This window comes from Dasypus novemcinctus, chromosome 1 (genome assembly GCF_030445035.2).
Source record: "Dasypus novemcinctus isolate mDasNov1 chromosome 1, mDasNov1.1.hap2, whole genome shotgun sequence".
NCBI lineage: Eukaryota > Metazoa > Chordata > Mammalia > Cingulata > Dasypodidae > Dasypus > Dasypus novemcinctus.
Genome location: NC_080673.1, coordinates 206,002,192 through 206,028,092, shown reverse-complemented (window position 1 = coordinate 206,028,092; position 25,901 = coordinate 206,002,192). Strand labels below are relative to the sequence as shown.

The 25,901-nt window shown below is 55.0% G+C and overlaps 1 protein-coding gene across 5 annotated transcripts in view; it reads left to right on the top strand.

Annotated features, from left to right (window-relative positions):
- RGS12 (regulator of G protein signaling 12) overlaps positions 1-25,901 on the top strand; it is a 175,891-nt gene that overhangs the window by 49,495 nt on the left and 100,495 nt on the right. For all 5 annotated transcript variants that reach the window (XM_058301321.2, XM_058301319.2, XM_058301327.1 and 2 more), the window contains exon 3: positions 10,699-10,815. In XM_058301321.2, the coding sequence (XP_058157304.1) occupies positions 10,699-10,815 (117 nt within the window). The remainder of the gene's footprint in view (positions 1-10,698; positions 10,816-25,901) is intronic.

Sequence of the window (25,901 nt, the reverse complement as noted above, 5' to 3'; positions counted from 1 at the left end):
TCATTGCTGATATCTGCCAAACATTCGAAGAAGATTTAACACCAGCCCTTCTCCAGCATTTCTAAAAAAGAGAGGAGGGATTACTTCCTAATTCATTCTTTGAGGCCAGCATTACTCTGTACTAAAGTCAGATAAAGGCAGCACAAGGAAAGATTACAGGCCAGTATCCCTCATGAATATAAATGCAAAAATTTTCAACAAAGTACTGGAAAGCGCAATTCTACAGTATGTTAATAGGATTATTTTCCATGATCAAGTGAGATTTGTTCCAGGACTAGATGGATGGCTCATTGTTAAGAAAATCAATCAATTTAAGAGACTCCATTAGTAGAATGAAGGGAAACACCACACGATCATCGCAATTGATGCGGAAAAGGCATTTGACAAAATCCAACGTACTTTCATGATACAACTCCCCAGAAAACTAGGAGTAGAAGAGAGTTCTCTCAACATAATAAAGGGCATTTATGGGAAGCGGATTTGACTCAATGGATAGAGTGTCTGCCTACCACATGGGAGGTCCACGGTTCAAACCCAGGGCCTCCTGACCCGTGTGGAGCTGGCCCATGTGCAGTGCTGATGTGCGCAAGGAATGCCATGCCACGCAGGGGTGACCCCCGCGTAGGGGAGCCCCACGTGCAAGGAGTGCACCCCATAAGGAGAGCTGCCCTGCTTGAAAAAAAGTGCAGCCTGCCCAGGAGTGGCGCTGCACACACGGAGAGCTGACACAAGATGACGCAACAAAAAGAGACACAGATTCCGGGTGCCACTGACAAGAATACAAGTGGACACAGAAGAACACACAGTGAATGGACACAGAGAGCAGACAACTGGGGTGGGGTGGGGAAGGGGAGAGAAATTTAAAAATCTTTAAAAAAAAGGCATTTATGAAAAACCCACAGGAAGTGTCCTCCTCAGTGGTGGAAGGCTGAAGGCTGTCTTCCCTCGTGTCAGGAAGGAGTCAAGGACGCTGCTGTCCCTGTGGTTATCCAACATTGTGCCGGAAGTTGCAGTCAGAGCAGGCAGGCAGGAGAAGGAAGTAAAAGGAGGGGAGGGAAGTCACATTGTCCCTCTTTGCAGATGACATGGTCTTATAGATAGTAAATCCCAAAGAATCCACTAGAAATTTCCTAGAACTAATAAATGACTTCAGCAAAGTTTCAGAACACAAGATAAACATGCAGCAGTCCGTTGGGTTTCCATACACGAGTAAGGAATGATCTGTAAAGGAAATAAAGAAAACAATGCCATTTACAATAGGATCTAAAAGAATAGAATACCTAGGAATGCATTTAACCGAGGGTATGACAGAGCTGTATACTGAAATATGTGAACAATGCTAAAAGACATTAAAGAAGGCCTGCATAAATTTAAAGACATCCCGTATTCATGGATTGGAAGACAATATTGTTAAGGTGGCAATACCATCTAAAGTGATCTACAAATTCAATGCAACCCCTATCAGAATTCCAGCAGCCTTTTTTGCTGAAATGGAAAAACTTATTCTCAAAATTACAGAGTTGCAAGGGACTCAAAATAGCCAAAATTATCTTGGAAAGAAGAACAAAGTTGGAGGGCCCACCTTTCCTGATAAATATAAAGCTGCAGAAATTAAAACAGCGTGGTAATGGTGTAAGGATAAACATACAGACCAATGCAATCGAACTGAGAGTCCAGGGAGAAATCCACGCATCTGTGGCCAGTTACTTTTTGGCAAGGGTGTCAGATCCATTCAGTGGGGAAATAGCGGTCTCTTCAACAAGTGGTGTGGGACAGATGGAAGACCACGTGCCAAAGAATGGATGTGGACCCCGGCCTCTTGCCGCGCGTATGGTCAGGGTGCTCTAGGGAAACTGAGCTGATAGGAGAGAGCTGTAAATGTTACGAGATTTCATAAAAGTGTCTCCCGCAACTTTGGGGATGAATGAGTCCAAGTTCCACAGGACAGGTCACAAGCTGGGAGCTCCAACGAAGGTTTTCAACAAAGGTTTCCAGTGAATTCTGCAGGAGAAGCTGGCTGGTCGACGTCGAGGTGGAAAGTCTTTCTTCTGACCGCGGAAATCCTCGCTTCTGCTTTGAAGGCCGTCAGCTGGCTGGATGAGGGGTCCCTCACTGCTGAAGGCGGGCTCCTCAGTTGGTGGTAGATACAGTCGGCCACGGATGCAATCAACTTGCGATGCTTTAAGTTCACAGAACGTCCTCACATTAACAATTTCCCAGTGCTTGCTTGACCAAACGGCCAGGCACTGTTACCTGGCCAAGTGGACACATGCGCCTCACCATCACCCGTGCAGTTCTACAGGGACCAACGCCCTAAATGTCAGAACTAATACCATAAAACTCTTACAAGAAAACAGAGAAGTATCTTCAGCATCTTATGTTTGGTGATACAGTTTTGTTTTATAAGAAAAGTACAAGCAATAAAATAAAAAAAATAGATAAAATGGACTTCATCAAAATTAAAAAGTTTTGTGCATCAAAGGACATCATCAAGAAAGTGAAAAGAGTCACTTCAGAGTCAGAGAAAATGTTTGGAAACCGTCTATCTGATCAAAGTTTTATATGCAGAATATATAAAGAACGCCTGCAATTCAACAACAAAAAGACAGTCAACTCAATTAGAAAATGGGTCAGGATTTGAACAGCTTTCATCAGAGAAGACACTGAAATGACCAATAATATATGAAAAGATGCTCAGCGTCATTAGCCATTGAAGAAATGCATGTAGAAGCCAAGGAGATACCCCTCAGACCTACAAGGATCACTGTTTTGTGTGAGAAACAACAGCTGAAAGTGACAGGTACTGGCGAGGGTGTGGAGACAAAGGAAACCTCAGAATTGTCTGTGGGGATGTGCCACGGTGCGGTCACTGTGAAATGTGCCACGGTGCAGTCGCTGTGGAATGTGCCACAGTGTGGTCGCTGTGGAACGCAGTTTGGTGGTTTCTCGGGAAGTTTAACAGGAATTACCATATGACCCAGCAACTCCACTGTTAGGGATAGACCCGAAATAACTGAAAGCAAGGAACTGGACAGTCGTTTGTATCCCAGTGTTCAGTGCAGCGTTATTCACAATACCCGAAGGAGGGGGCAGCCGCCCAGGTGCCCGTCAGCAGATGAACGGTAAACCAAATGTGGTGACCCATGCCGGAGACGTCATTCAGCCGCAGAAAGAAGCCAGTGTGGCACACGCCACAACGTGGATGAACGCTGAAGATACCGCGGTTAGTGACAGAAGCAGGCAGAAAAGGCCACATGTGGCGTGATTCTCTTATATGAGATGCTTGTAACAAGCCAGTTCACGGGGATCGAGTGTGAGTGTGGTGACCAGGGGAGCGGGGCGTCGCTGCTGGAGGAGCTCGGGCTTGGGTTGGGACAGCGAATCCAGCCTGGAAGTAGGCGGGGTGGAAGGTACGCGGTGTTGGCACCCTACTTCACGCCAAGGCATCGTCCACTTGAAGTGGCTCAAGTGATTTTCAAGGTAGGTCTACTTACTGCAATCAAAAGTAAATTAATTATGCAAAAACATCTGTTGAGGATCCAGCCTTGGTGACGGTGTCTAGGAATTGTGAGCACTGCAGAAGCAAGAGGCATGCCCGGTCGCGCCGGCTCTTTCTGGCCGCCCCAGGACGTGCCGTGCCACCTAGTGACGCATGTGCTCACATCACGTCCACGCGAGCAAGCCGTGTTGTCGTGATGTGGCACCTTCAAGGGTGCCATGTCCCATAAATCCTAGAATTCCAGGTTTCTTGTTTCAGTCTGTCGAAGGCGGCCCGGAAGTTGAGTGCCTCCCGTTGGTTGCGACCTGGTCCCATGGCCACCGCTCGCTGCGAGGCAGGCTGGCAGATGTGGCCTTGCGCTGGACAGGCCTGTGGCGCTAACAGTGCTGTCACACACAGGGGAGAGGGGCTGCTGTGGGAGGGGCGATCAGCCTCTGTCCAGCTGCGGGGTCTGTGTGACTGATGGGGACGGCTCCCCACACATCAGGGGGCACAGCAGCTCACAGAGTGCTACGTGAGCCCGCCTTCATTGAAAGGTTTTAGCACCCCTCACACAAACCCATTCCATCCACAGTGTGTGTGTTTCCCTGCGGTACAGCAGAACGCGAAGGAGCCCTCCCAGCGTGGCCTCCAGGAGCGGGAGGGGATGACCGGGAAGGAGGCCGCCAGGTTTCCCTCGTGCTCTTTCCACTCACTATTAGGGGAACACGAGCAGACCTTATTTACAAAAACATGAAATTCTTTTGGAGAATAAAAAAACGTACAGGACCAAGTAAGCGGGCGCAGCAGTGGGCAGCCCCGGCGCGCGTCAGGGCCTGACCAGAGGCCGCCGGTCACACCGCGGGCGGCAGATCCTGAGCAGACTCCCGAGTACAACGAGGGCAAGTTTTACAATAGACGGCGTAAAAAGAACCATCGGGAGCAGTGGCACGCGGCCTCGGCAACGGCCCCGCAAACCCCTCCTGGGAAACAGCTGTGGTCATCGTCCTGGAAACCGTGGTCCCGGCCCAGCCTGCACCACTCCCGCGCAGGGACGCCAGGTCGTGAGGGCCCCTCGGCTGGCCCGTGGGCGCAGGCCGAGCCCCGGCTGGCGCCTGTTGCCCTCCAGGAGGCCGGCCGGGCCCCGGGTCTACCCGCCAACCTTATCCAGCCCCACCTCGGGAGGCCCAGGCGCCCTGTGCGCACGTTCGGGGCATCGGGGCCACGCAGCAGGGCTGTCGCAGCGTGGCCGTGTCTTGTCCTCTCCCCGGCTTGCGTGGTTCCCAGGAGGAGCAGCCCCCACGCTCCTCCCGGAACCAGACACGCCGAGAGGGGGAGCCGCGCATGTGTCCGTGACGTGGCTTCCTTTTTGGCTTCTCAAGGGGGCTTCTGACCCCCCACCTGCAGCCTTGGTCGCTGCGGCCCGTGTGACAGCCCACGCGGTGCTGGACGGGCGCCTTCCCTCCCTGGCTGCCTGCCCCCACCCCCGGCCCTCCGCCGTAGCAAGGGCTAGTGGTGCTCAGCCAGGACGCCCGCCCGGGTCTCCAGACGTGCGCAAGAGGCTCGGGAGTCACCAAGGTGCGCCCTGCGGGGAGCAGCGCGGGCGCGGGTTCGAGTGTCTGTGCTGGTTCGCTGTCCCGGGGCCGGGAGGCTGACCACGGCTCCCTTGAGAGCGCCGCCTGCAGGCCGCGGTCCCCACCCCTGCGCCCGTCGGGAGGAAGCCTGGAACGGGTGCCCGCCCTCCTGTGAGCAGCTTCTCCTCTGAGAGGCCAGGGGCAGAATGCTGGTTCCCAGGCCGCCCCCTGCAGCGCAAGCGCGTGTCCCCAGGAGGAGCCAAGACCAGGGCCGGCTCCGGGGCCTCCTTGGCCCCTCGCGCCCCACCCCCAGCCAAACGTCGAGGCGGGTCCCCTCGGGGCCCTCTTGGGTGGGCAGTCGTCCTCCAGGTCTCCGTGAAAGTGCGCAGGGCGCCCTCAGCGCGCAGAAACGTGCCAGTGTCTTCTCTGTCCCCACGCTGGGCATCAGTCGAGGTTGCGCCACGTTCTTGCCAAAACGCGACTCGGGCCGACTGCCACGTCGTTGGCGCCCTCCCGGCTGGGACGCGCCCCTGGCCTGGACGCCTGGCTGCGCGTGTCCACGCCGTGCCCCCCCTCCCCACGCTGGGCCTTGCCCTTCTCAGGCTGCAGGAGTCGGAGCTCCCGGCCCGTGGCTGGTCACGCGGCCTGCACCGGCCCTGCCGGCCGGCCTTGGTCTGTTCCGTTCCTTTCCAGTGTCTTTGGCCAACAGTCGTCCTTAACCTTGGTGTCCGCGTGCCGTGTTCCGTGGTCACACTTCTGGGCCTTGGGTCTAAATTCCTACCGCTCTGAACAGAAAGCCCTTCTCGCCTGTCCCTAAGCGTCTCCGTGAATGGGAGAAGGTGGGAGGAAGGTACTTTTTTTCCGTGTGGATGACCAGCCCCATCACTTGCCCCGGCTCCTCCTTTCCCGTGGCATGTTCCACGTGCTCACGTGTGCGGGCTTTCCCGTTCTCGTCTTTTCTGTTGCCGATCCCTCCAGCAATACTGCACGCTCAGCAACTGCCTGAGGTCTTCAGGCCGATAGGGCCGTTTCCTCCCCGGCCTCTTCTGCGCTTGGGCTTTGCTCTTTTAGGTCAGTTTTAAATCACTTTATAAATTCCCTCACGATGCTGCTGGGTGTTTTTATTGCAATTGTATTTTACTCTGCCAATCAGTTTGGGAGAATTGGCATCTTCAGGGTCTCAAACATTCTTACCTGTGGAAATGGTCCCTCTCTCCATTTAGGTTTTCTTTAATTTTATTTTCAATACAATTTTATAATTTCCTTTGTAAGCATCTTCACATCTTTAGTTAGATTTATTCCTAGGTACCTTTTATGTACTTTTTTTGCTGTTCTGAATGGTATATTTTTGAACAGTATAAATGCTAACTCTGGTGGGATCTGGAAGTGCAGATGATTTATAGCTCTTTATGTCTAGCTTCCCTGCTCCCCTCTTCACATTCTAATTGGCAGTAGCTTCCTTTGGGTTTTCTTTGTAGACAGTCGCACTAGATCTGAGTTTTGAGCTTTCAGTTCGCTCTGCCCAATCCTCGCATGTTTATTTCCTTCAGTGCCCTACTGCTGTGCCAGGACCTTCCGCGGGGCTTGCGTGGCGCAGTGACCCCAAGCAGTGGTTCTTATTTCTAATTCGAAAGGAGTTCACCAGGAAGACTCGTGTTTCCTGAAGGTCCTTGGTCATACCCTTTACTGGGTTAAGTAATTTCCCTTCCATTCCTATTTGTTAATACTTGTTATCATCAGTGGGCGTTGAATTTTAGCTTTTCTTTTTCGTTTTTATTTTTTGGCATTCATTGAAATGATCATACCAGTTTCCTCCTTTAATATGCTAATACGGCAAATTACAATGACAGATTTTCTAATGTTAAATTGTGCTTGCATTCCTGAGATAAACCTAACTTAGCATGATTATCTTTTCATACACTGAAGGATTTGGTTTGCTAGTGTTTTTATAGAATTTTCAAATCTGTATTCATGAGTGAGACTTTTGTAATTTTCCTTCTCTAATTGTCTTTGTCTGGTTTTGCTAACAAAGCCAGACAAAAATCTATGCTAGCCTCACAAAATTTTAAAATTAATATATCCCCTCCTCTTCATCTTCTCCCTCTCTTTCTAGTATGTGACTCTTTTACAATGTATGTAAGGGAGGGATCACTTAGGGATGTCTGTTCTTTTATTAACAGCTGTGCCAGCTTTCTCTGAGTCAGCATTTTCTATCTTTTGTTTCGACTTTTCCATAGCCCCATATTTTAGGATTGTTTCTTTAAGTGATAGTTGGATTTTCTTGCCCTAATCCAATGTCATTCTTTGTACTGCTCCAGAGTAAGATCAGAATAAATGTGCACGTTTACTGGTGTACTGAATACTGGTTTCTCGATGTTACTTTGCACTTTCTGTAATTTACTTTTTCTAGACATTTCTACATTTCCCCTGCTTTCTTGCCTTGGTTCTTTCTTGTTTTACCTGAGGCTCTTTTGGTTGGATTTCCTACGTGGCCTCCCGCGGTTGGTTTGGAGGCTGTGGGCTTTGTCGTCCGTTTAGAGGTCTGGTCGTGGCTGGCTGCTCGCGCCCGTGGGCGCTGACACTGGCGGAGCGTGGATGTTTCCTGGGTTACGTGCCCCTTCCCTGCCCTGGGCTCCGTGCTCTTTCTTCCTTTCTTGAGTGGGAGCCCAGGTGTGCATGCGTGCCCCTCTGCGCCCTGTGAGGCGACTGGCCGCCGGGAGGCCCTTCCTCCGCCGTCACACTCTGTCCCAGCCTCCTCCGTGCGTCTGTCCCGTGTCCCTGTGAAACGGGCCCTGTGGGTTCTGAGCTCCTTTATCAGGGGCTTAGAGCGCTTCCTGGCGTGGAGCGTTTTAGGACAGGAGTTAATCGGTGCTCGCCGGCAGCTGATGTCCTCAGCTCCAAACCTGCCCTCTGGCTGTGGGGCCCCTGGCCGCGGGGCGTCTGGCCCCCGCTGTGCCCGTGGTGGCCTCGAGGCGGCCGGGCGGGAGGACAGCGGCCCCTGGGGGATCCGGTCTCTATTCGAAACCACAGAGTCCTCTTGCTTGGTGTCTGTGTGTGCAGTCAGCGTTTATCGAGCGCCTACTGTGTAGCGGCCCTGTGGGAGGGGCGGGACAGGCGAGGACAGGGCCGGCCGGCGTGCGTGGGCTTGGGCCGCGGCCTTGGGGTGCTGCAGTGCGGGAGGAGAGTGGGCCTGGCGGGCCTGCCCCCAGCGGGGTGGTGGGGGGCCTCTGCTGGCCTCGTCCCGAGTCCGTGAGGAGGAGGCTGGACGGGCCGTATTCCTGGGTGCAGCTAGTGCTGAGCGCAGGCATCTTGGCCTGGGCACCCTGCGTGGTGGGCGGCCCGGCCCTGGGCACCCTGGCAGCGGGCGGCGGGCGGCTCCGTCATGGGCACCCTGGTGGCGGGCAGCCTTGCCCTGGGCACCCTGGGCGGCGGGCGGCTCCATCATGGGCATCCTGGGCGGCGGGCAGCTCTGTCATGGGCACCCTGGCGGCGGGCGGCTCTGTCATGGGCATCCTGGGTGGCGGGCAGCCCGGCCCTGGGCACCCTGGGCGGCGGGCGGCTCCATCATGGGCACCCTGGGCGGCGGGCAGCTCCGTCATGGGCACCCTGGCGGCGGGCGGCTCTGTCATGGGCATCCTGGGTGGCGGGCAGCCCGGCCCTGGGCACCCTGGCGGCGGGCGGCTCTGTCAAGGGCACCCTGGCGGCGGGCGGCTCTGTCATGGGCACCCTGGTGGCGGGCGGCTCTGTCATGGGCACCCTGGCGGCGGGCGGCCCGGCCCTGGGCACCCTGGCGGTGGGCGGCTCTGTCAAGGGCACCCTGGCGGCGGGCGGCTCTGTCATGGGCATCCTGGGTGGCGGGCGGCCCGGCCCTGGGCACCCTGGCGGCGGGCGGCTCTGTTATGGGCACCCTGGGCGGCGGGCGGCGAGGGGCGGCAGGGCCGGCGGCTCCCCCGGGCCTGGCTGCTTCACCTTGAGGGGAACCCGGGCTCCCCAGGGCCTCGTCTGCTGGGGAGGAGCGCGACGGCGCGAGCACGGCGGGCCGGCCCCGGGTGGTCTCGTAGGGCCGGGTCCAAGGAAGGGCCCTGTGCTTCCCCGGAGGCTCCCAGCACCACCGCCCGGCGTCACGGGGCGTGGAGCCGCGGTCCTGCTACAGGTGGGTCTGGCGGAGCTGCGCGCGGGCGCTGCAGCGGTGACAGCGCGGCGGGGCAGTGACAGGGCGGCGGGGCAGTGACAGCGCGGCGGGGCAGTGACATCGTGGCGGGGTGCCCGCAGCCCTCACCCGGCCTGGTGCCCACTCCCCTTCCCTGCGCACTGTCGGGTCACGTTTAGAAACCGGAGCTGACTTTGAAGAAAGCGCTTGTTTTCAGGTCCCGTTGGCCGGCTCCCCGCTGAGGGTCTTGGGGAAGAGGAGGGGGGTTTGGCAGCAGCAGGGCTGCTGGGCCAGCGGGGCCTCCCACCAGGACCCCCCCCCACTGTCCTCCCTTTCTGCTGCTCGCAGCCTCCCAGCAGGGCCGCCCGCTCCAGCCCGCGCTGTTCCCGCGACTCTTGTAAACACACAGCCTCTTTCCCGCCGCGGCCAACGCCCGGCCCCGCTTCCCGCAGCCCCCGCAGCGCAGCCTTGCCTGCCCGCCCCGCTGTATTGCCCTCTGCTCCCGACGGGAGCCCCGCTCTTTCTGAACGTCACCATTCCTGACCCCCCTTCTCTTCTAGAACCACCCGCGTGCTGTGTTTGCGCCCCGCAGCCGCCTGGGGTCCAGCCCCAGGGGGTCCCCAGGTCTTGCCGAGTGAAATTCCGACATAGGTCCCTTGGGTGCCCAGGGTACCCTGCTCGCCGTTGGCGCTCAGCAGATGCGTGCCGGGAACCCTGTGGCAGGGAGCCCGTGGGTGGGGCGGCGCCGTCGGCTCCTGCGGGCCCCGCGGGTGGAGCTGCCCTTCGGGGCGGGGGCACTGGGAGGAGAAGTTTCTTCTTTTTCAAGTGTTTGGCTCTTGGAGCCCCTTGCAATCCTATAGAATTTTGAGGATCAGCCTTTCCACTTCTGAAAAACAGGCTGCCGACAGTTGGCTCGGGTGGCCTTGCGTTTGTAGGTAGCCTTAAGGCTGCGTTGCCATCCCAGCAACACCGGGGCTCCCGGCCCGCGGACGAGGGGCGTCTTTCCATCGGAAGTGCCTGGTCGAGGGCAGGGGTCAGTCACCGGCCCCAGGACTCGTGGGGCGCGGGCACCGTGGCGGGAGCGCGGCGCTCCCCGTGTTCCCTGTGGCTGCTGGCCTCTGCCTCGCACGCCCCCGGACGCTGCCCACTGTCCCCCCGGCCCAAGTGCCCATGGGGCCCGCGGTCCAGAGGGTCTTGTGGTGGGACTGACGCCTGGCGCCCCTGCGCGACGCCTGGCTCCCCTGCCCTGCCGTCTTCCCACGGCCCGGGGGAGCGGCCTTCCGGGGTGGCGTTTCCATCCCGTTCTGAGGTCCCGGAGAGGAGGCAGGAGACGCTGGGCGCTGCGGGCAGGTGGGCCGGCGTGGCGGGCCGGGGCGTCCCTTGGCGTCCTCTTCGGGTGCCCCTCGGCGCCGTCCTGGGTGAGGCCACGGGACAAAACCGAGTGTCTCGTCTCTAGAAGAGAACTTGACTTTTTGAAAATCTTTCTTTGTGTTTAGGGCTCAAAGTTTGGGCGTGGACTTGGCCCCGTTCAGGCTTCTCAGCGCCCCTCAGCTCGGAGGTCCTTCGGGAGAGCCAAGAGGTTCAGCATCGCCCGCTCGCTCGACGACCTCGAGGTGAGTCAGCCGTGGCCACTTCCAGGTTTCCAGAAGTGGAAATCCACCGCACAGAGCCCTGAGACCCCCCTGGCCCCGTGCCTCCCACCCCAGCCACCAGCCCGTTCTCATGGGCAGGGCCCTGGCACCGTCCAGCCACTCCCTGCCCCCCCGCACGTCTGTGACCAGCGGTGTGCCTCATGTCCACGTCCTTGTGCCAGACACGGCCTGGTGCCTCAGGAGCCCCGGGTGGACGGTGCCCCTCCAGGGCTGGCCCCCGACCCCCTAGCGTCATGTCGTGCGTGTTCAGCTTTCCGTCGCCGCAGCCACACTGCGTGTCTCTCCATGCCCCAGCCCCACTGGCCTTGCCGTGTGTGTTTCTTCTGAACGTGCCACGGCTGCTGTCTGTTCCCCTTTAGACGAGGCCTCTCCTGTAAATTGGGGGTGCTCTCCCCAGCGTGAAAGACCTGCTGAGGGGCATGTGAGTGGCGGGGGGCCACTGCGCTCTGTGCCAGCACGTGTGTCCGCTCCACCTCCGTGCTGACCCTTGGTGCCGTCGGACCTGCCGGTGTCTCGGGGGCACGTGCCTGGCTTTGGTTAGCTGCGCCTTCTCGCACGGGTTTCGGCTGCTCAGGCATTTGCCCCTCTTTGCGCTAATCGCCTGCCCTGTTCTTTCTCTGTCGGGTTGTGTCTCTTAGAGAACTTTTAGTAGCACTTGGTGTGCTCTGGAAACTTGTCCTTTTTCAGATAAACGTTTTGAAAATATCTTCTAGGAGGCTTATTTCTAACTTGTGGCCATAGGGGTCTTCAGTTTTATTTTAAAAATTAACTCTCCATAAGGTGATTTCTTGCAGATTATAATAGTAGCCAACTGGAATGGGTTGACTTGGTTGTTTTTCACTTAACCCACCCCTAATGTGTGTTTCGGCGTGGAACTGGACTCGTGCCCGCCAGAGCTGGGGGTGCCCTGGAAACCAGCTCACTTCTCACGTGGGAAAAGCTCGACCCCGGGGGGCTCAGGCGGGGGGCGGGAGAGGAAGAGGGTGGCTGCGGCATGGTGGGCGACGTGGAGCGGGCGTGGGGCCCGCGCCGGCCTGGTCTTGGAGGAGACTCACGGGTGTGGTCAGGCAGTGCGCCGAGTAGGAAGGCGTGTGGCTTCTGCACGTAGTGGGGGTGCGTGTCCTGCTCGTGCGGCCTCAGTGGGCAGGCAGCCGCGAGCAGGGTCTGGCCTGCTGGCCGAGGACATCCGTGTGGCCGTGGCCTGACGGGAAGGTGGCCGGCCGTGCCTGGGCTCTCACGAGGACACGTGCCTGGCCCCGTCTGCGCGTTGTTGGGGGAGAAGGGCTCAGCTGGGCTCAGAGCCACGTGTCCAGAGGCGTCGCCGTGGGCCATGGGGCCCCACATCCTGGTCCTCTCAGCATCAGGGCTGCGTCCTCCTCACTGCGCACGGCCGCCAGGAGATCAGGCGCAGCGTCTCCCACCTCCAGCCTCGGGGTGTCCCCCAGGGCCTTGTTGTTTTCTCCATTCACACAAGAGGAGCACACTCGGCGGTCACGAGCCCCTCTCGGGCCACATGGGCTGTGGGCTGCGGGCTGCAGGCTGCGGGCCGCGGGCTGTGGGCTGGTGGACTGGTGGGCTGTGGGCTGTGGGCTGCAGGCTGTGGGCTGGTGGGCTGGGGCCGGTGGGCTGTGAGCTGGTGGGCTGTGGGCTGGTGGGCTGTGGGCTGTGGGCTGCGGGCTGGTGGGCTGGGGGCTGGGGGCTGGTGGGCTGTGAGCTGGTGGTCTGGGGGCTGTGGGCTGTGGGCTGGTGGGCTGTGGACTGGTGGGCTGTGGTCTGCGGGCTGGGGCCTGTGGGCTGGGGGCTGCAAGCCTTGCCTCCACCCCACCTCTCGCTGTGGCCAGAGTGCCGGCCCAAGCATCCAGGGAGGCCTGTTACTGGGGCCTGATGGAGACACTGTCCGTCTGTCTGTCCCCTGCTGCTCTTCGGCAGGTGTGTGGGGCAGCCCCGGAGGTTGTCCCCAAAGACCTGCACCTCCCGGTGTCACCCCGCGAGCAGGGGCCATCGAGGGAATCACAGAAGTGACTGATCACGGAAGGACAGGCGCGCGTCCTGGTTGCTGAGGCACCCGCAGGGGAGGAGGCGCCGGGGAGCCACGGTGAGCCCCAGGGAGTGACCCACCACAGCCGCCGCCGTCCAGGCGCAGCCCTGGTGCCGCCGGGCCTCACTCGGGGTGGTTCCGCTGACGCGCAAAGCACGAGCCAGAGGGCCCATGGCGGGAGCAGCGCCTGCCCAGGCCTGGCCCCCTCAGGCCGCGAGGGGCCCCGCTCCCCCACGCTCACCTCCAGCACACGGCATGGCCCCCTTGGTCCACGCTGTAGCCACGGGGTGAGGAGAACCCCGAGACGGGCTGCACAGTGGCCAGCGAGAGCCGGAAATGCAAGGGGCCATGTGGTGGCCAGCGAGAGCTGGAAACAGGGTCCCTGAAGGACCACGGCCCGCGTGCCTGGCAGGCCCCATCCCCTGCTCCACGTGGTAAGAGCAGACCTCGACTCCTGAGCAAGGGCCGAGGGCTGGAAAGAGAAGGGGGGAGGCCAGGACCCGGATCTTGGGGTGCAGGCGTTTTACCGGAAGGCCCCCAAGGCGGTGCTGGCCCACCTGGCCCCGTTAGCCTGAGATGGGGGCTGCTGGGACGCTGAGGGTCCCAGGTGTTCCGCTCCTTCCTGACCACTGGTGACCACTGGTGACCACTGGTGACCAGTGCTGGGCCAGGCCTGGCAGGGATGGGAAAGGCTGCCTGCAGGTGGACACGTGCATGTGTGGCCCGAGCAGGAGGGCCCACGCCCGCCACACCCGCCACGCCCACCACGCCCGCGCCCACCGCGGCCACTGGTGTCGGTAGGAACCAGCCTGGGTGTGACTTCGGACACTTTGACTTCTGAAATCTGTCAGGAGGGCTGCCTTAGTTTGCCAGAGGGAAAGTTCCAAAATGGGCTGGCTTTCCTAACGGGCATCTCACAGGGGTAAAAGCTTATTACAGTTCCGAGGCCGTGAAGTGTCCAAATCAAGGCGCAGCAGACGCTTCCCCTCCAGAGTCACCGCTGGGGGCCCTGGTCCTGCCACGGGCAGGCTGCAGCCACCTCTGCCCGGCCCGCCCGCCCTCCAGCATCTGCCTCCCGGAGCTCAGCCGCGGGCACCGGGCCTGGGCTCGCCCTGCGCCAGGAGCTGCTCGGGGGCCAGCCTCTCGGGGCTCCTCGCCTCTGCTCCGGCGGCCAGCGTGCCCCGGCTCCTCTCACGGGGCAGGGCCGAGGGTGGCGCCCCCTTTCTCTCTGTGTCTCCTTTTAGATCAGACCCAGCAAGAGGGCAGAGGCCTGACCTGAGTCACGCCTCCCGGACCACCGTCGCTGTCCAGCCTGAAGGGTCTCGCCCCGAGGCGTGGGTTGGTTCATGCTTGTTCATCTTTTTTGGGCTTTGTCGCATTCAGGCCAGCCCAGCGCTGACCCTGCTTTCCCCCGGCTGCAGCTTTGCTCTCCCTTGGTGGCCTGGGAGGGGCTGGGGCAGGAGCAGGGTCCAGCCTTCCCCGGCCCTGCCCACCTTGTGCTCCCCCCAGCCTCCTAGTGCCCGCAGGGACATGCTGCAGACCAGGCGGTGACCGCCGGGGGGCCGGGATCTCCTGGGAGCTGCCGGGGGCCGGGGGCCGGGGGCCGGGTGAAGGAGCCGGGGCTGCCTCGGGCCCGGGACAGGGTCAGGGCAGACCCCAGTGCCACAAGGCCCGCGAGGCCCGGCCCTGTCCCCGCCCGCGCTCAGGTCTGACGGGACGACCTGCCGGACGGCTGCCGACGATGTCCAGCCCACATGGTGGAGCCCGACGCCTGGGGTCCGCGGTGGCGGCCGTGCCCTTGGGGGCTCCGGGGGGGCTCCCCGAACCCGCTCCCCGGTGGCCAGCCCGCAGCGCTGCTCGGCTCGGAGCCGCCCCTGCAGCCTGGGGCCTCCTTCCCGTGTTTCCTCTCTCCTTGTAACGACCCCCCAGCCCTTGGGGAGGGGGGCCCCCGGTCCAGAGCGACCTCACCTGACTTAGTCACCCCTGCGGAGACCCCAGTTCCTGGCCTGACCGTGTCGGGAGAGCCCGCGGGGCGGGAGGGCCCGCTCGGGCTCTGGCTTCCGTGGGCAGCTGCTCCACGACCTGAGCACGGCGCGGCTCTGCGGGTCCAGCCAGGGCCCCGGCTCGGGGGGCGCCCGATCGTCCACCCGAATCTCCCCGACTCTCCCCTGCGGGCAGCCCGCGAGCTTGCGTCTGGGGGCGCCGTGTCTCCCGAGCCCCTCTGCCGTGCACACCGCGTCTCTGACCACGGAGCGCCACCCTGGCCTCTACCACATCCCCTGCTGTCCTCAGCCCTGCTGTCTGGGGGGGGCCCAGCATTGCCAGGGCGTCTGCTACCCTCGGGCCCGCAGGGAGCCGCCTCCTCGCTCCCCTCCGCGCTCCCCCCGCGCTCCCCCCCGCGCTCCCCCCCGCGCTCCCCTCCGCGCTCCCCCCCGCGCTCCCCTCCACGCTCCCCCCTGCGCTCCCCCCCGCGCTCCCCTCCACGCTCCCCTCCACGCTCCCTCCGCGCCCCCCTCTGCGCTCCCCTCTGTGCTCCCCCCCGCGCTCCCCCCCGCGCTCCCCTCCACGCTCCCCTCCACGCTCCCTCCGCGCTCCCCTCTGCGCTCCCCCCCGCGCTCCCCCCCGCGCTCCCCTCCACGCTCCCCTCCACGCTCCCCTCCACGCTCCCCTCGCTGCGGGCCCTCCTCGGCTCCTTCCCCGGCCTCAGTGGAGGCAGCCTGCCCTCGCATCAGCTCTCGCCTGCCCGCTGCTGCGGCCGCCCACGAGTGCCGGCCTTTCTACTCGCCTTCGTGCCGCCCTCGGCTGCGCTTCCCCCGAGCTTCCCAGGGCTGCCCTAGCAGTTAGTGCCACCGTCCCGCGGCCTGCCCCGGGCACAGGGTGCGTGGCCGACACACCGCTCCCTTCGCGGGCCCAGCGTGGCCGGACACGACCTCCAGCAAGGGGGGGGCACTCTTCCCCACCTGGGGGCGCAGGCCCCTCCCCAGGGCTCAGGGCCCTGTCCTCCTGCGAGGCCCTGTCCATTCGCGCTTCTGGGGGGCTGGCTCGTGCCCCCTCCCCAGCCCCACCGAGCAGGCGCCCTGGCTCTCCTGCTGCGCCTTCACCTGGCGTGTGATGTCTTGGACCCGTAGCAGCGTGGTGGCCCGCGGCGGTCCCGGAAGCCCGCCGGTGCGGGTGGGAGTTTGGTGCCGACCGTCGTAGGCCGGGTTGCCGGTAGACTCAGGTGACAGCTGAGGAGGAGGGTCTCCTGCGAGAAGGGCAGCGGGCAGCAGTGAAGATGGGCAGTGGCCGGGTTGCTGCCGGAAACTGGACAGGGCTTGGTTGGGTTTACGAAACATGTAAAATTAAGGTTCCCACGGCAACGGGACAAGAGCTGGAGGGTGAAGGGGTCCGGGTGCCTCGGAGGAGGCAGAAGTGCAGGGGACGAGATGTCCTGATGAGGCAAGGACCAGTGTCACCTACGGCAGGAAGTAAGGAAGGAGCGCGGTCAGCCAGCAGAAGAAAGAAGTGGAGTGAGGAGATGCTCAGCCCAAGGCAAGGGAGGAGGAAAGGAGAGACCAGGTGCAGAGAGCAGGTCCAACAAAGAGGCAGCACCTGGTAAAAGGGGGGTTTAAACTCAACTATGTCAGTAATTACGGCATTTTTAAATGAACTGAATTTTCCAGTGAAAAAGGAAAAAAATGTCAGACTGCACTAAAAATCCAGTTATGCCATTCACCACAGACACATTTAAAACTTAGGGCGATGGAAAGGAAAGTAAGAGCAGAAAGGACATAGTGTGCAAACACTGACAGAGGAAAGGGGGTGTAGGGCTGTTAATAGCAAAGTAGATTAAAAAAAACAGATTTATTTATTTATTTTTTATTTCTCTCCCCTTCCCCGCCTCCTCCCCCAGTTGTCTGCTCTCTGTCTCCATTCCGCGTGTGTGCTTCTGTGTCCGCTTGTATTCATGTCAGCAGCACCGGGAATCTGTGTCTCTTTTTGTTGCATTATCTTGCTGCGTCACCTTTCCATGTGTGCGGTGCTTTCTTCACACAGGGTGGCTCTCCTTGCAGGGCGCACTCCTTGTGCGTGGGGCTCCCCTATGCGGGCGACACCCCTACATGGCACAGCACTCCTTGCGCGCATCAGCACTGCGCATGGGCCAGCTCCACACGGGTCAAGGAGGCCCGGGGTTTGAGCTGTGGACCTCCCATGTGGTAGGCGGATGCCCTATCTGTTGGGCCAAATCTGCTTCCCTAAATCTGAATTTTTATGCATCCAGTGACATGGCCCCCATGTAGATAAGGCAAAAGCCCATAGAACTCCCAGGAGAAATAGGCCCGTGTAGGCTCACTGCGGGAGGTTTGCCTCTGGCTGAGGATGTGGGAGCTGGAGCAGAGACCGTAAGGCGCCGGCTCTCATCGACTTGCTTAGACTTGCTTAGCGAGTGTGAGCGAGTGGCCTCGCGTGCCCCTGGGCCGGGGGTGCCTTGCTGCTCTGCTTACAGTACCCTGCAGTCTGTGGAGACCCCTCCCACGAGTGCCTTCTCCCATGGCTTGCAGCTCCCTGAGAAACCAGCAACGGGAGCTGGCATCCCGTGTGCTAAGTGATTCGGAGTTCAAGGAAGAGATCGCTGTGGAAGCTAGAAAATACCTTGAACTGCATGGTAATGGAGACACTATGTATCTAAACTTGCGACATAGAGCAAAAAGTGTGCTTAGAGGGAAGCAGACGTGGCTCAAGTAATAGGGCTACCGCCTACCATGTGGGAGGACCTGGGTTTGATCCCTGGGGCCTCCTGGTAAAAAGAAGAAGAGAAAGTGTGCCTGTGCAGTGAGCCAAGTACCCATGCAGTGAGCCGAGTGCCCGCACATGAGCCGGTGCCCGTGCAAGTGAGTCACGCAGCAAGATGATGACGCAACAAAGGAGAGATGAAGGGGAGAGTCAAGGTGAAGCGCAGCAGAGACCAGGAACTGAGGTGGCACAAATGACAGGGAACCTCTCTCCACCTCAGAGGTCTCCAGGATCAAATCCTGATGAATACTAGAGGAGAAAAAATGAAAAAGAGAAGGCAAAAAGAAATAGATACAGAAGATCACACAGCAAATGGACACAGACAGCAAAAACAGCAGGGTGGGGAGGGGGGAGGGGGGAAATAAATAAATCTTTTTTAAAAAGTGTGCTTAGAGGAAAATTTATAGCTTCAAAATCTGTATATTAGAAATGAAGGAAACTGGAAAATCATCTCAAGAAGTTAGAAAAAGAAGAGTGAAACAAATTTAAAAAAAAAGTGGCTAGGCAATAATAAAGATGAAGGCAAAAATTAATGAAATCGAAAACTAACATATAATAGAGAAAATTTAAAAAGCCAAAAGTTAGTTTCTTTTGAAAAGACTGATAAAATTGGTAACTTCCTGGATGAGATTATCAGTACAAAAAAAGAAGGCACAAATAGCTAATTTAAGAATGAAGGGGACATTTTTAAAGCTCCTATAGATATTAAAAATATGATGGGACAATATTAACATTAAGCCTATTAATTTGAAAAACTACATAAAATGGACAAATCCTTGAAAAATAGAATATTTTAAAGCTGATGAAAAGAAGATAGAAGAAATCTGAATAGTTCTGTAACTATCAAAAAATCAAATCAATAATCAGTAATTTCCACCAAACATTTAAGGAAGATACAACATCACCCTTTCACAAAAGAGAAGAGAGAAAGGATGACTTTCCCACTCATTGAGTCCACCATAACCTTGATTCCAAAATCTGACAGAGACATTGGAAAAAAGGAAAATTATAAGCCAAGCTCACTAACAGATACAGGTGTGGATATCCTAACCAGAACATTATCAAGCCGAGTCCAGTTTATGAAAAGGGTAACACGTAATGTTTATTCAAAAACACATTATGTTTATTCAAAAGACAGTTTCTTTTGACATTTAAAAGTAATTGATGTAATTTATTATTGATTTAAATAAAACTTAAATTATTGATTGAAATTCATGTAATTTATAGTAACAGAATAAAGTAGGAAAATCATATATCATATTGATTGAAGCAGGATAAGCACTTAGATAAAATTCAGTATCCACTGAAGGATTTAAAAATAGCACACACACACTTAGCAAAATAGGAGTTGACGTGAACTTTCTTAATCTGACCAGGGTACCAAAACAACAATAACAAAAAGAACCCTGTAGCATGCACCATACTTAAACTTTCCCTTTGAGATCAGGAACAAGAGAAAGATGTGTGCTATGATCATTTTTATTTAAGTTTTTTTAGGAGGTACTGGAGATTGAGCCCAGTGAACCCAGGACTTTGCACATGGGAAGCAGGGGCTTAACCACTGAGCTACACTGCTCCCTCAGTTTAAATTTATATTGGAAGTCCTAGTTAGTTTAGTGAGACAAATAAAAGCAATAAACGTTAAAAGGATTGCAAAGAAGGAATGAAGATGTTATTATTCTTAGACAATACAATTGTGAACACAGAAATCCAAGAGGCTCTATAGCTCAATTGTCAAAATTAATGAGTGAGTTTAGTAAGGTTGCTAGCTATAAGGTCAATATACAAAAATTGTGTATACAGTTAAAATATGATCTATCAATGCAGTTTTAATAAAAATCCCAGCAGGTTTTTTGGGGGGAACTTGAGAAGAGATTCTAAAATTTTCTTGGAAATGCAAAGGACCAAGAGAAGCCGAGATACTCTTGATGAAGAATAAGGTAAGGAGCACCTCCTCTTGCAGCTGTCAGAACGCACAGCTAGAGCAGTGTGAAACCGCGCAAGTGTTGGCTCATCAGTAGACACATGAGCCATGGAATGGAGAGAGCTCACAAGCACAGAAGCACATCTAGCACATGCAGGTGCTCCAATTGTGTGTGCAGCACAGGGACTGAGTGTGTTAGTTCAGTGATTCTGGAATAAATCTCTCTACCTACCTATTTACCTACCTACCTACTTAGCAACCAATCTATCTATCTATCCATCTATCCATCCATTTATGCACCTATCTCTGTTTTAGTTTGCTAAAGGGCTGCTGACACAAAGTACCAGAAATGTGCTGGCTTTTATAAAGGGGATTTATTTGGGGTAAAAGCTTACGGTTCAAAGACCGTGAAAAGTCCGACTCAAGGCACCATAGGAGGTGCTTCCTCGCTAAGGCGGCTGCCTCATGTTGAAGCAAGATGGCGGGCATCTCCACCTGCTCTCTCCTTCCCGACCGGGAGTCCCCTCTCAGGCTCAGCTACTCTGCTTTCTTCCTGCTTTCAGCTGCAAGCTGGCATAGGGCTTGTCTCTTTCCTAGCCTCCTATATCAGTCTCACTGTTCCTCCTCCTTCCTGAGTTCAACTGTGAGTGTGTAGGCATTTAGCAGGGCTGGTCTCCTCTTGAGCTATTTTGTGGGCCCAGCCTCAGGGGAGTTTCGTGCTTAAGCAATCCTCTCTTTTCACATTGCAGAATCAAATATGACAGTTTCCTTGTTTTCCCTCGTCTGTCTGAGTGTCTGATTATATCAGACCCAGCAAGGGGGTGCAGACTCGTCCTGAGAAGCCACAGTCCAGTAGAAAGCCCTAGAGCAATCTCACCTAGTAAACTAATCAGTGGCCTGTCAGCTGAATTCAAGGCAATCAAAGGGTATCACACCCAGAGGAATACATTTTTCTTGTTTGGGGCATCATAATTTCAGACTGCCACACTGTGTATCTATCTATCCATCCAGCTATCATTTATCCATCAATCCATCTATCATCCATCCATCCATCCATCCATCATCCATCATCTAATGAGTCTGTCACGTATACATCTATCTATTCATGTACCTATCCATCTATCATCTGCTTATCTATCTAAGTAGCTAATTAGCTATCTGTCTGTGTGACACCTGATTATTCCCTGAACTATACAAACAAAATTAATTCCATGTGTGTTAGGAATTAAATGTGAAGGGTGGAACAAGAAGATTACCAGAGGGTAATATAGACACATATCTTTATGATGTAGGGGAGGGCAAGACTTTTGAAACAAGACATAAAAAGTACTAACCATAAAGCTAAGATTGATAATTTTGACTAAATGGATATTAAAAACTTGCATTCATCAAAAGACACTGTAACTAGAGTGAAAGGGGAGAAGACATTTGTGCAGAAGACTTACTTACCCAAAGAAATTCTACAAACCCATAAGAAAATGACAGTTTGCAAGAAAATGGCCAAGAGATTCATATAGACATTTTATAAAAGATGATATCCAAATAGCAAATAAACATATGAAAGTATGTTCAGCTACTTTAGTCATCAGGGAAATAAAGCAGTCACCGTGATGTACTCACAGAAGAATGGTGAACATTTCGAAAGACTGATGAAAAGGATTGTGGGAAGATGATGGGGCAGGAAGCTCCAGGAATCAGGCCCATCACCAGAACAGCCGTTGAAGTGTCAGCAAGTGCCTGAGTCAACTGTCTGGGAACCCTGGAGTCTGGGGGAGCACTGGGCAGCACCAGGGCGGAGCGGGAGGCGGCAGCGGGTGACTGCAGTGAATACGGGCAGGGCCTCTCCTCAGGGGTCCCAGCCCCCAGCCCCCCAGCCCCAGCCAGTGGCGGGCAGCGGGGGACAGCCGCTCCTGCGGCAGCTCCTTGGTGCCTGCGCGGGCCGTCGGGAGCTGATCCTCCAGGACTGGGAGAGCGAGGTCTGATCCCCGACCCCTGCCTTGGATCAGCCTTTCAGGTTGTGGGGACCTGGTCTGAGGGTGGCCACAGTTCCAGCCCCCTGGGGCAGGGGTGGCAGAGGCGTCTTAACGACAGTAGGAACCTTTCCTCGAACCACAGAGAACAGGTCAAGGGTGCAGGACTGGGCGGGGACGGAAGGGGCACGTGCGGCTCCGAAGCCCACAGCAGGTGCTCCTGGAGACCCTGCCGGTCCCTCGCGCAGCCCCCCCAAGGCGGGTGGAGCCAGCTTGGGTTCCCGTAGTGGGTCCCCAGCTCCGTTCCAGGGGAGCAGGCGGCCCCTCTGTGCACACTGGGTGCATGTATCTATCAGGGGAAGCCTGGGGGACTGGGCAGGGAATGTGGCTCAAGCTCTGCCCCCAGAGTTGGTCCCAAGGGCAGAAAAGCCCATGGGGACAGCAGGGGCAGCGTAAGGAACACTTCAGCTGCGGTGGCCTGGGGCAAAGAGCCGCCTGCTCTAAGTCACTCCAGAGAGCACCCAGGAGGGAGGAGGTCTATTCTAAAGGGAGTAGAGGGGGCAGTCGCTCAACAGCCCGTAAACGATAAACGGCAAAATTCCCAAGGCCACAAGCAAGCACGAGTCCAGGAAAAGAAGCAGGCACCCTGGCTCCAAGCAGGCTCGATGAGACAGAGAGGACCCTGCACTTCCCGTTTGCCTCGGCTGGTCTTTATAGGAGGGCTGAACTCAAGGATTCCATCAGCCAAAGCAGAGCCAGTTTGCAAAGACAGCGAAAGGTGCTTTTTGCTTTGGTTTATTTGTCTTGATTAGTTCCTGGCATTCAAGATAACCTCTGTCATATCACTAGCTGGATGCAAACTTAAGTAACAGACAACTCAGGGACTAAGTTCCAGAGTTAACACTTAAAAACCAAAGATGTACAGTATGCAACAAAAGAGTACAAGACAAAGAAACAGGAAATGATGGCCCTTTATCAAGAGTCACAGGATGAAGAGGAGTCTCTGGCCAGGCCCCGCGCAGGTCCAACTTCTGCCTTCAGGACCTGTCTCTGAGAGGTGTCTGGGGAAAAGGTCTGCGGAAAATCCAAGGTCTGTACCTCTTCATTGATGATTTCTGGATTTTTGTTTTGTACCTTTGGATGGGCCATCCTTTCCTATTCCTTTGTCTTGTACTCTTTTGTTGCACACTGTGTATTTTAGGTTTTTAAGTGTTAATTCTGGAATTTATTCTCCAGAGACGTTTTAAAGAAACGATCCTCACTGTGCTCAAGGAGATAAAGGAAAACATGGAGAAAGAGCTTAAGACTGTGAGGAAAGCAATGAATGAGCAATATGGGATTCTCTTTGAGATTCTCTATAGGAGCCAAACAGTAACAGAAATGAAAAATTCCCTAGATGGTTTCAACCACAGATTTGAGATGGCAGAAGAAAGAACCACTGATCTCGAAGACAAGACAATTGAAATGATTCAAGCTGAGAAGCAGAAAGAAAAACGAATAAAAAATAGTGAACAGTGCCTAGGAGACCTGTCAAGCGTAACAATATACGCATTGTGCCTGGCCCTCAGGGATCACTACCAAGCACCAGCTGGTGATGCAACTAGAAAGAGACCTTGAATAAAAGGGTCAACTCAGACCAGCAGACTATCTCTGTTGGATCGAGTGTTAAAAACTGCTTTTTGATCTTGAATGAAAGAGGGAAATGGCAACGACAAATGAGTTTATATGGCTGAGAGTCTTCAAAAAGAGTCAGGAGGTCATCAGAGGTGCACTTATGCACACCTCAGCAGGACCCCAGAGACAGCCAAAGTAGACACAACCCTAGGTGCTGGTTCTTCTGAAGGCTATGGAGATCCACAGGGTACATGGTCATGGCAGATGGACTTGGAGCTCTGTGCCATGTCAATGGACCCAACTTTGGAATTTGTGCTCCTGAGTATGATGGGAGTTGGACTCAGATGTGACCTTCCTACACACGCCTCTTCTGTCACTTTTACTGAACCTGTGGTTGGTGCTAGGGGTGGTGCATACTCAGGGGACTTGAATCTCTGGACCGCCCATGTGCCAGCTGGGCCCTGAGCCTCAGCAGAGTGGCGACTCCTACTCTCCAGTTCGTTGGACTTACCCAGGCCAGCTAACAGGGAGGTGAAGATGGTCAACCACCACACCAGGGAGCCAAGAGTGCCTACAACTGTAAGCAGAGGAATTGCATCCATCATCCATGTGGGATCTAAGCCACCTCTTGATCTAGAGGTGGAGAGGACATCAGCATCCCAGGGTCCACAGGATGGAGGAATAAAATATGGATTAGAGTGGACTTACTGATATTCTACTATAAAACTGTTGTGACTAGTACTAGAAGAATTTGTAGCACTGAGGTGGAGAAAGTGACTACGGTAGTTGCTGAGGGCAGGGAGAGGGGAAAAAGAGATGTGATGTGGGGGTATGTTTTGGACTTGGAGTTGTCCTAAATGATATTGCAGGGTCAGATGCTGGACTTTATATATCCTGCCATAACCCACTGAATGTACTAGGGGAGAGTGTGAACTACAGGGTAAACTATTATCCATGTGGTACAGCAGTGCCCCAAAATGTGTTCACTGAGTGTGATGAGTGTGCCACAATGATGGGGGAGGTTGTTAGTGTGGGAGGAGTGGGGTGGGGAGGTGGGGGGTATATGAGAATCTCATGTTTTTTAATGTAACATTTTTTGAGATGTTTGTATCTTCCAAAAAATACAATTTAGAAAAATGATGAGGGTGGGGTGTGGGGAGTGGGTTATATGGGAACCTCTTATGTTTTTTAATGTAATGTTCTTTTTGATCTATTAACTTTAATAAAAAAAAGTGTAACAAAACAAAACAATATATGCATTGTGAGAGTCCAGGAAGAAGAAAGAGCGGCGGGGCTTAAGGAATATTCAGAGAAATAATGGAAGTAAACCTCCCACTTAATGAAAGACACAAATATGCACATTCAAGAAGGCCAACAAATGTCAAACAGGAAAACTCAAAGTGAGCCTTGCCCACATAATAATCTAATTGTCCAGTGCCAAGGAAAAGGAGAGAGTTCTGAAAGCTGCAAGAGAAAAGCAAAAAGTTATGTACAAAAGAATCCCAGTTAGATTAAGTGATGATTTCTCATCAGAAACCATGGCTGCAAGGCATCAGTGGAATGAAATATTTAAAGTGCTGAAAGAAAACAATTGACAACCAAGAATTTTATGTCCAGCGAGACTTTCTTTCAAAAATGAGGTAGAGATGAAGACATACTCAGATATAGAAAAGTTGAAGGAGTTTGTCACCCCAGCCCTGCCCTACAAGCAATGCCAAAGAGAATTCCTTGACTGAAAAGAAAGGACCCTGGACAATGGATCAAAGCCACATAAAGAAGTAAAAACCTTCAGTAAATGTAACCATATGGGTAATTATCAATGCCAGTGCTATTGAATTGCTTCTTATGTAGCTAAACTTCTTACTTCCTATAGGTGCTAGAATGCAAATTCATAAAAAGGACTGATAAATCCATGGTTTTGGACATAGAATATATAAAAATATAATTTGTAACAAGTACCAAAAAAGGTAGAGGGAACAGAGGGGTATAGAAACAGTGTATGTGTATACTATGAAGATAGGTATCAAATCAAATATGATTGTTATAGATTTAAGATGTTCCCCTTGGTGTGATACCACTTGACTGCATTAGATTCAGCTGAGATGTCTGGTTAACTTACGTTAAGACTAGGGCTTTGATTCCACCGCATCGTTTTTGTGTGGCTCAGCGTTGAGTCCCCGCCCCCTTGGTGGGCTTTGTAAAGGGACACTCACTCAAGAGGACACACAGAAGAAGATACACAAAAGGAGAACCTCAAACAGCGTAAGCCCTGATAAGAAAGAAACAAGCTCTCTAGTCTGCAGCTGAGATTGGAAAAGGCTGTGCCCATGGAGCTTTAAGAGGTAGAAGGAAGGAGAGACCAGGCAGAGGCCACCTGCCATCTTGCTTCAGCGTGTGGCAACAGACTTTGGTGAGGAAGTAACCCTGAATTGGACGCTTGAGGTCCTCGTAACTGCAAGCTTCTACCCCAAATACATACCCTTTGTATTAGTTAGCCAAAGGGAGATGATGCAAAATATCAGAAATTAGTTGGTTTTTATAAAGGGTGTTTATTTGGGGTAGGAGCTTACAGTTACCGGACCATAAAGCATAAGTTACCTCCCTCACCAAAGTCTATTTCCACGTGTTGGAGCAAGATGGCTGCCGACATCTGTGAGGGTTCAGGCTTCCTGGGTTCCTATGTTCCTGGGTCTTGCTTCTCTCTGGGTTCAAGTTTCCTCTCTTCCCA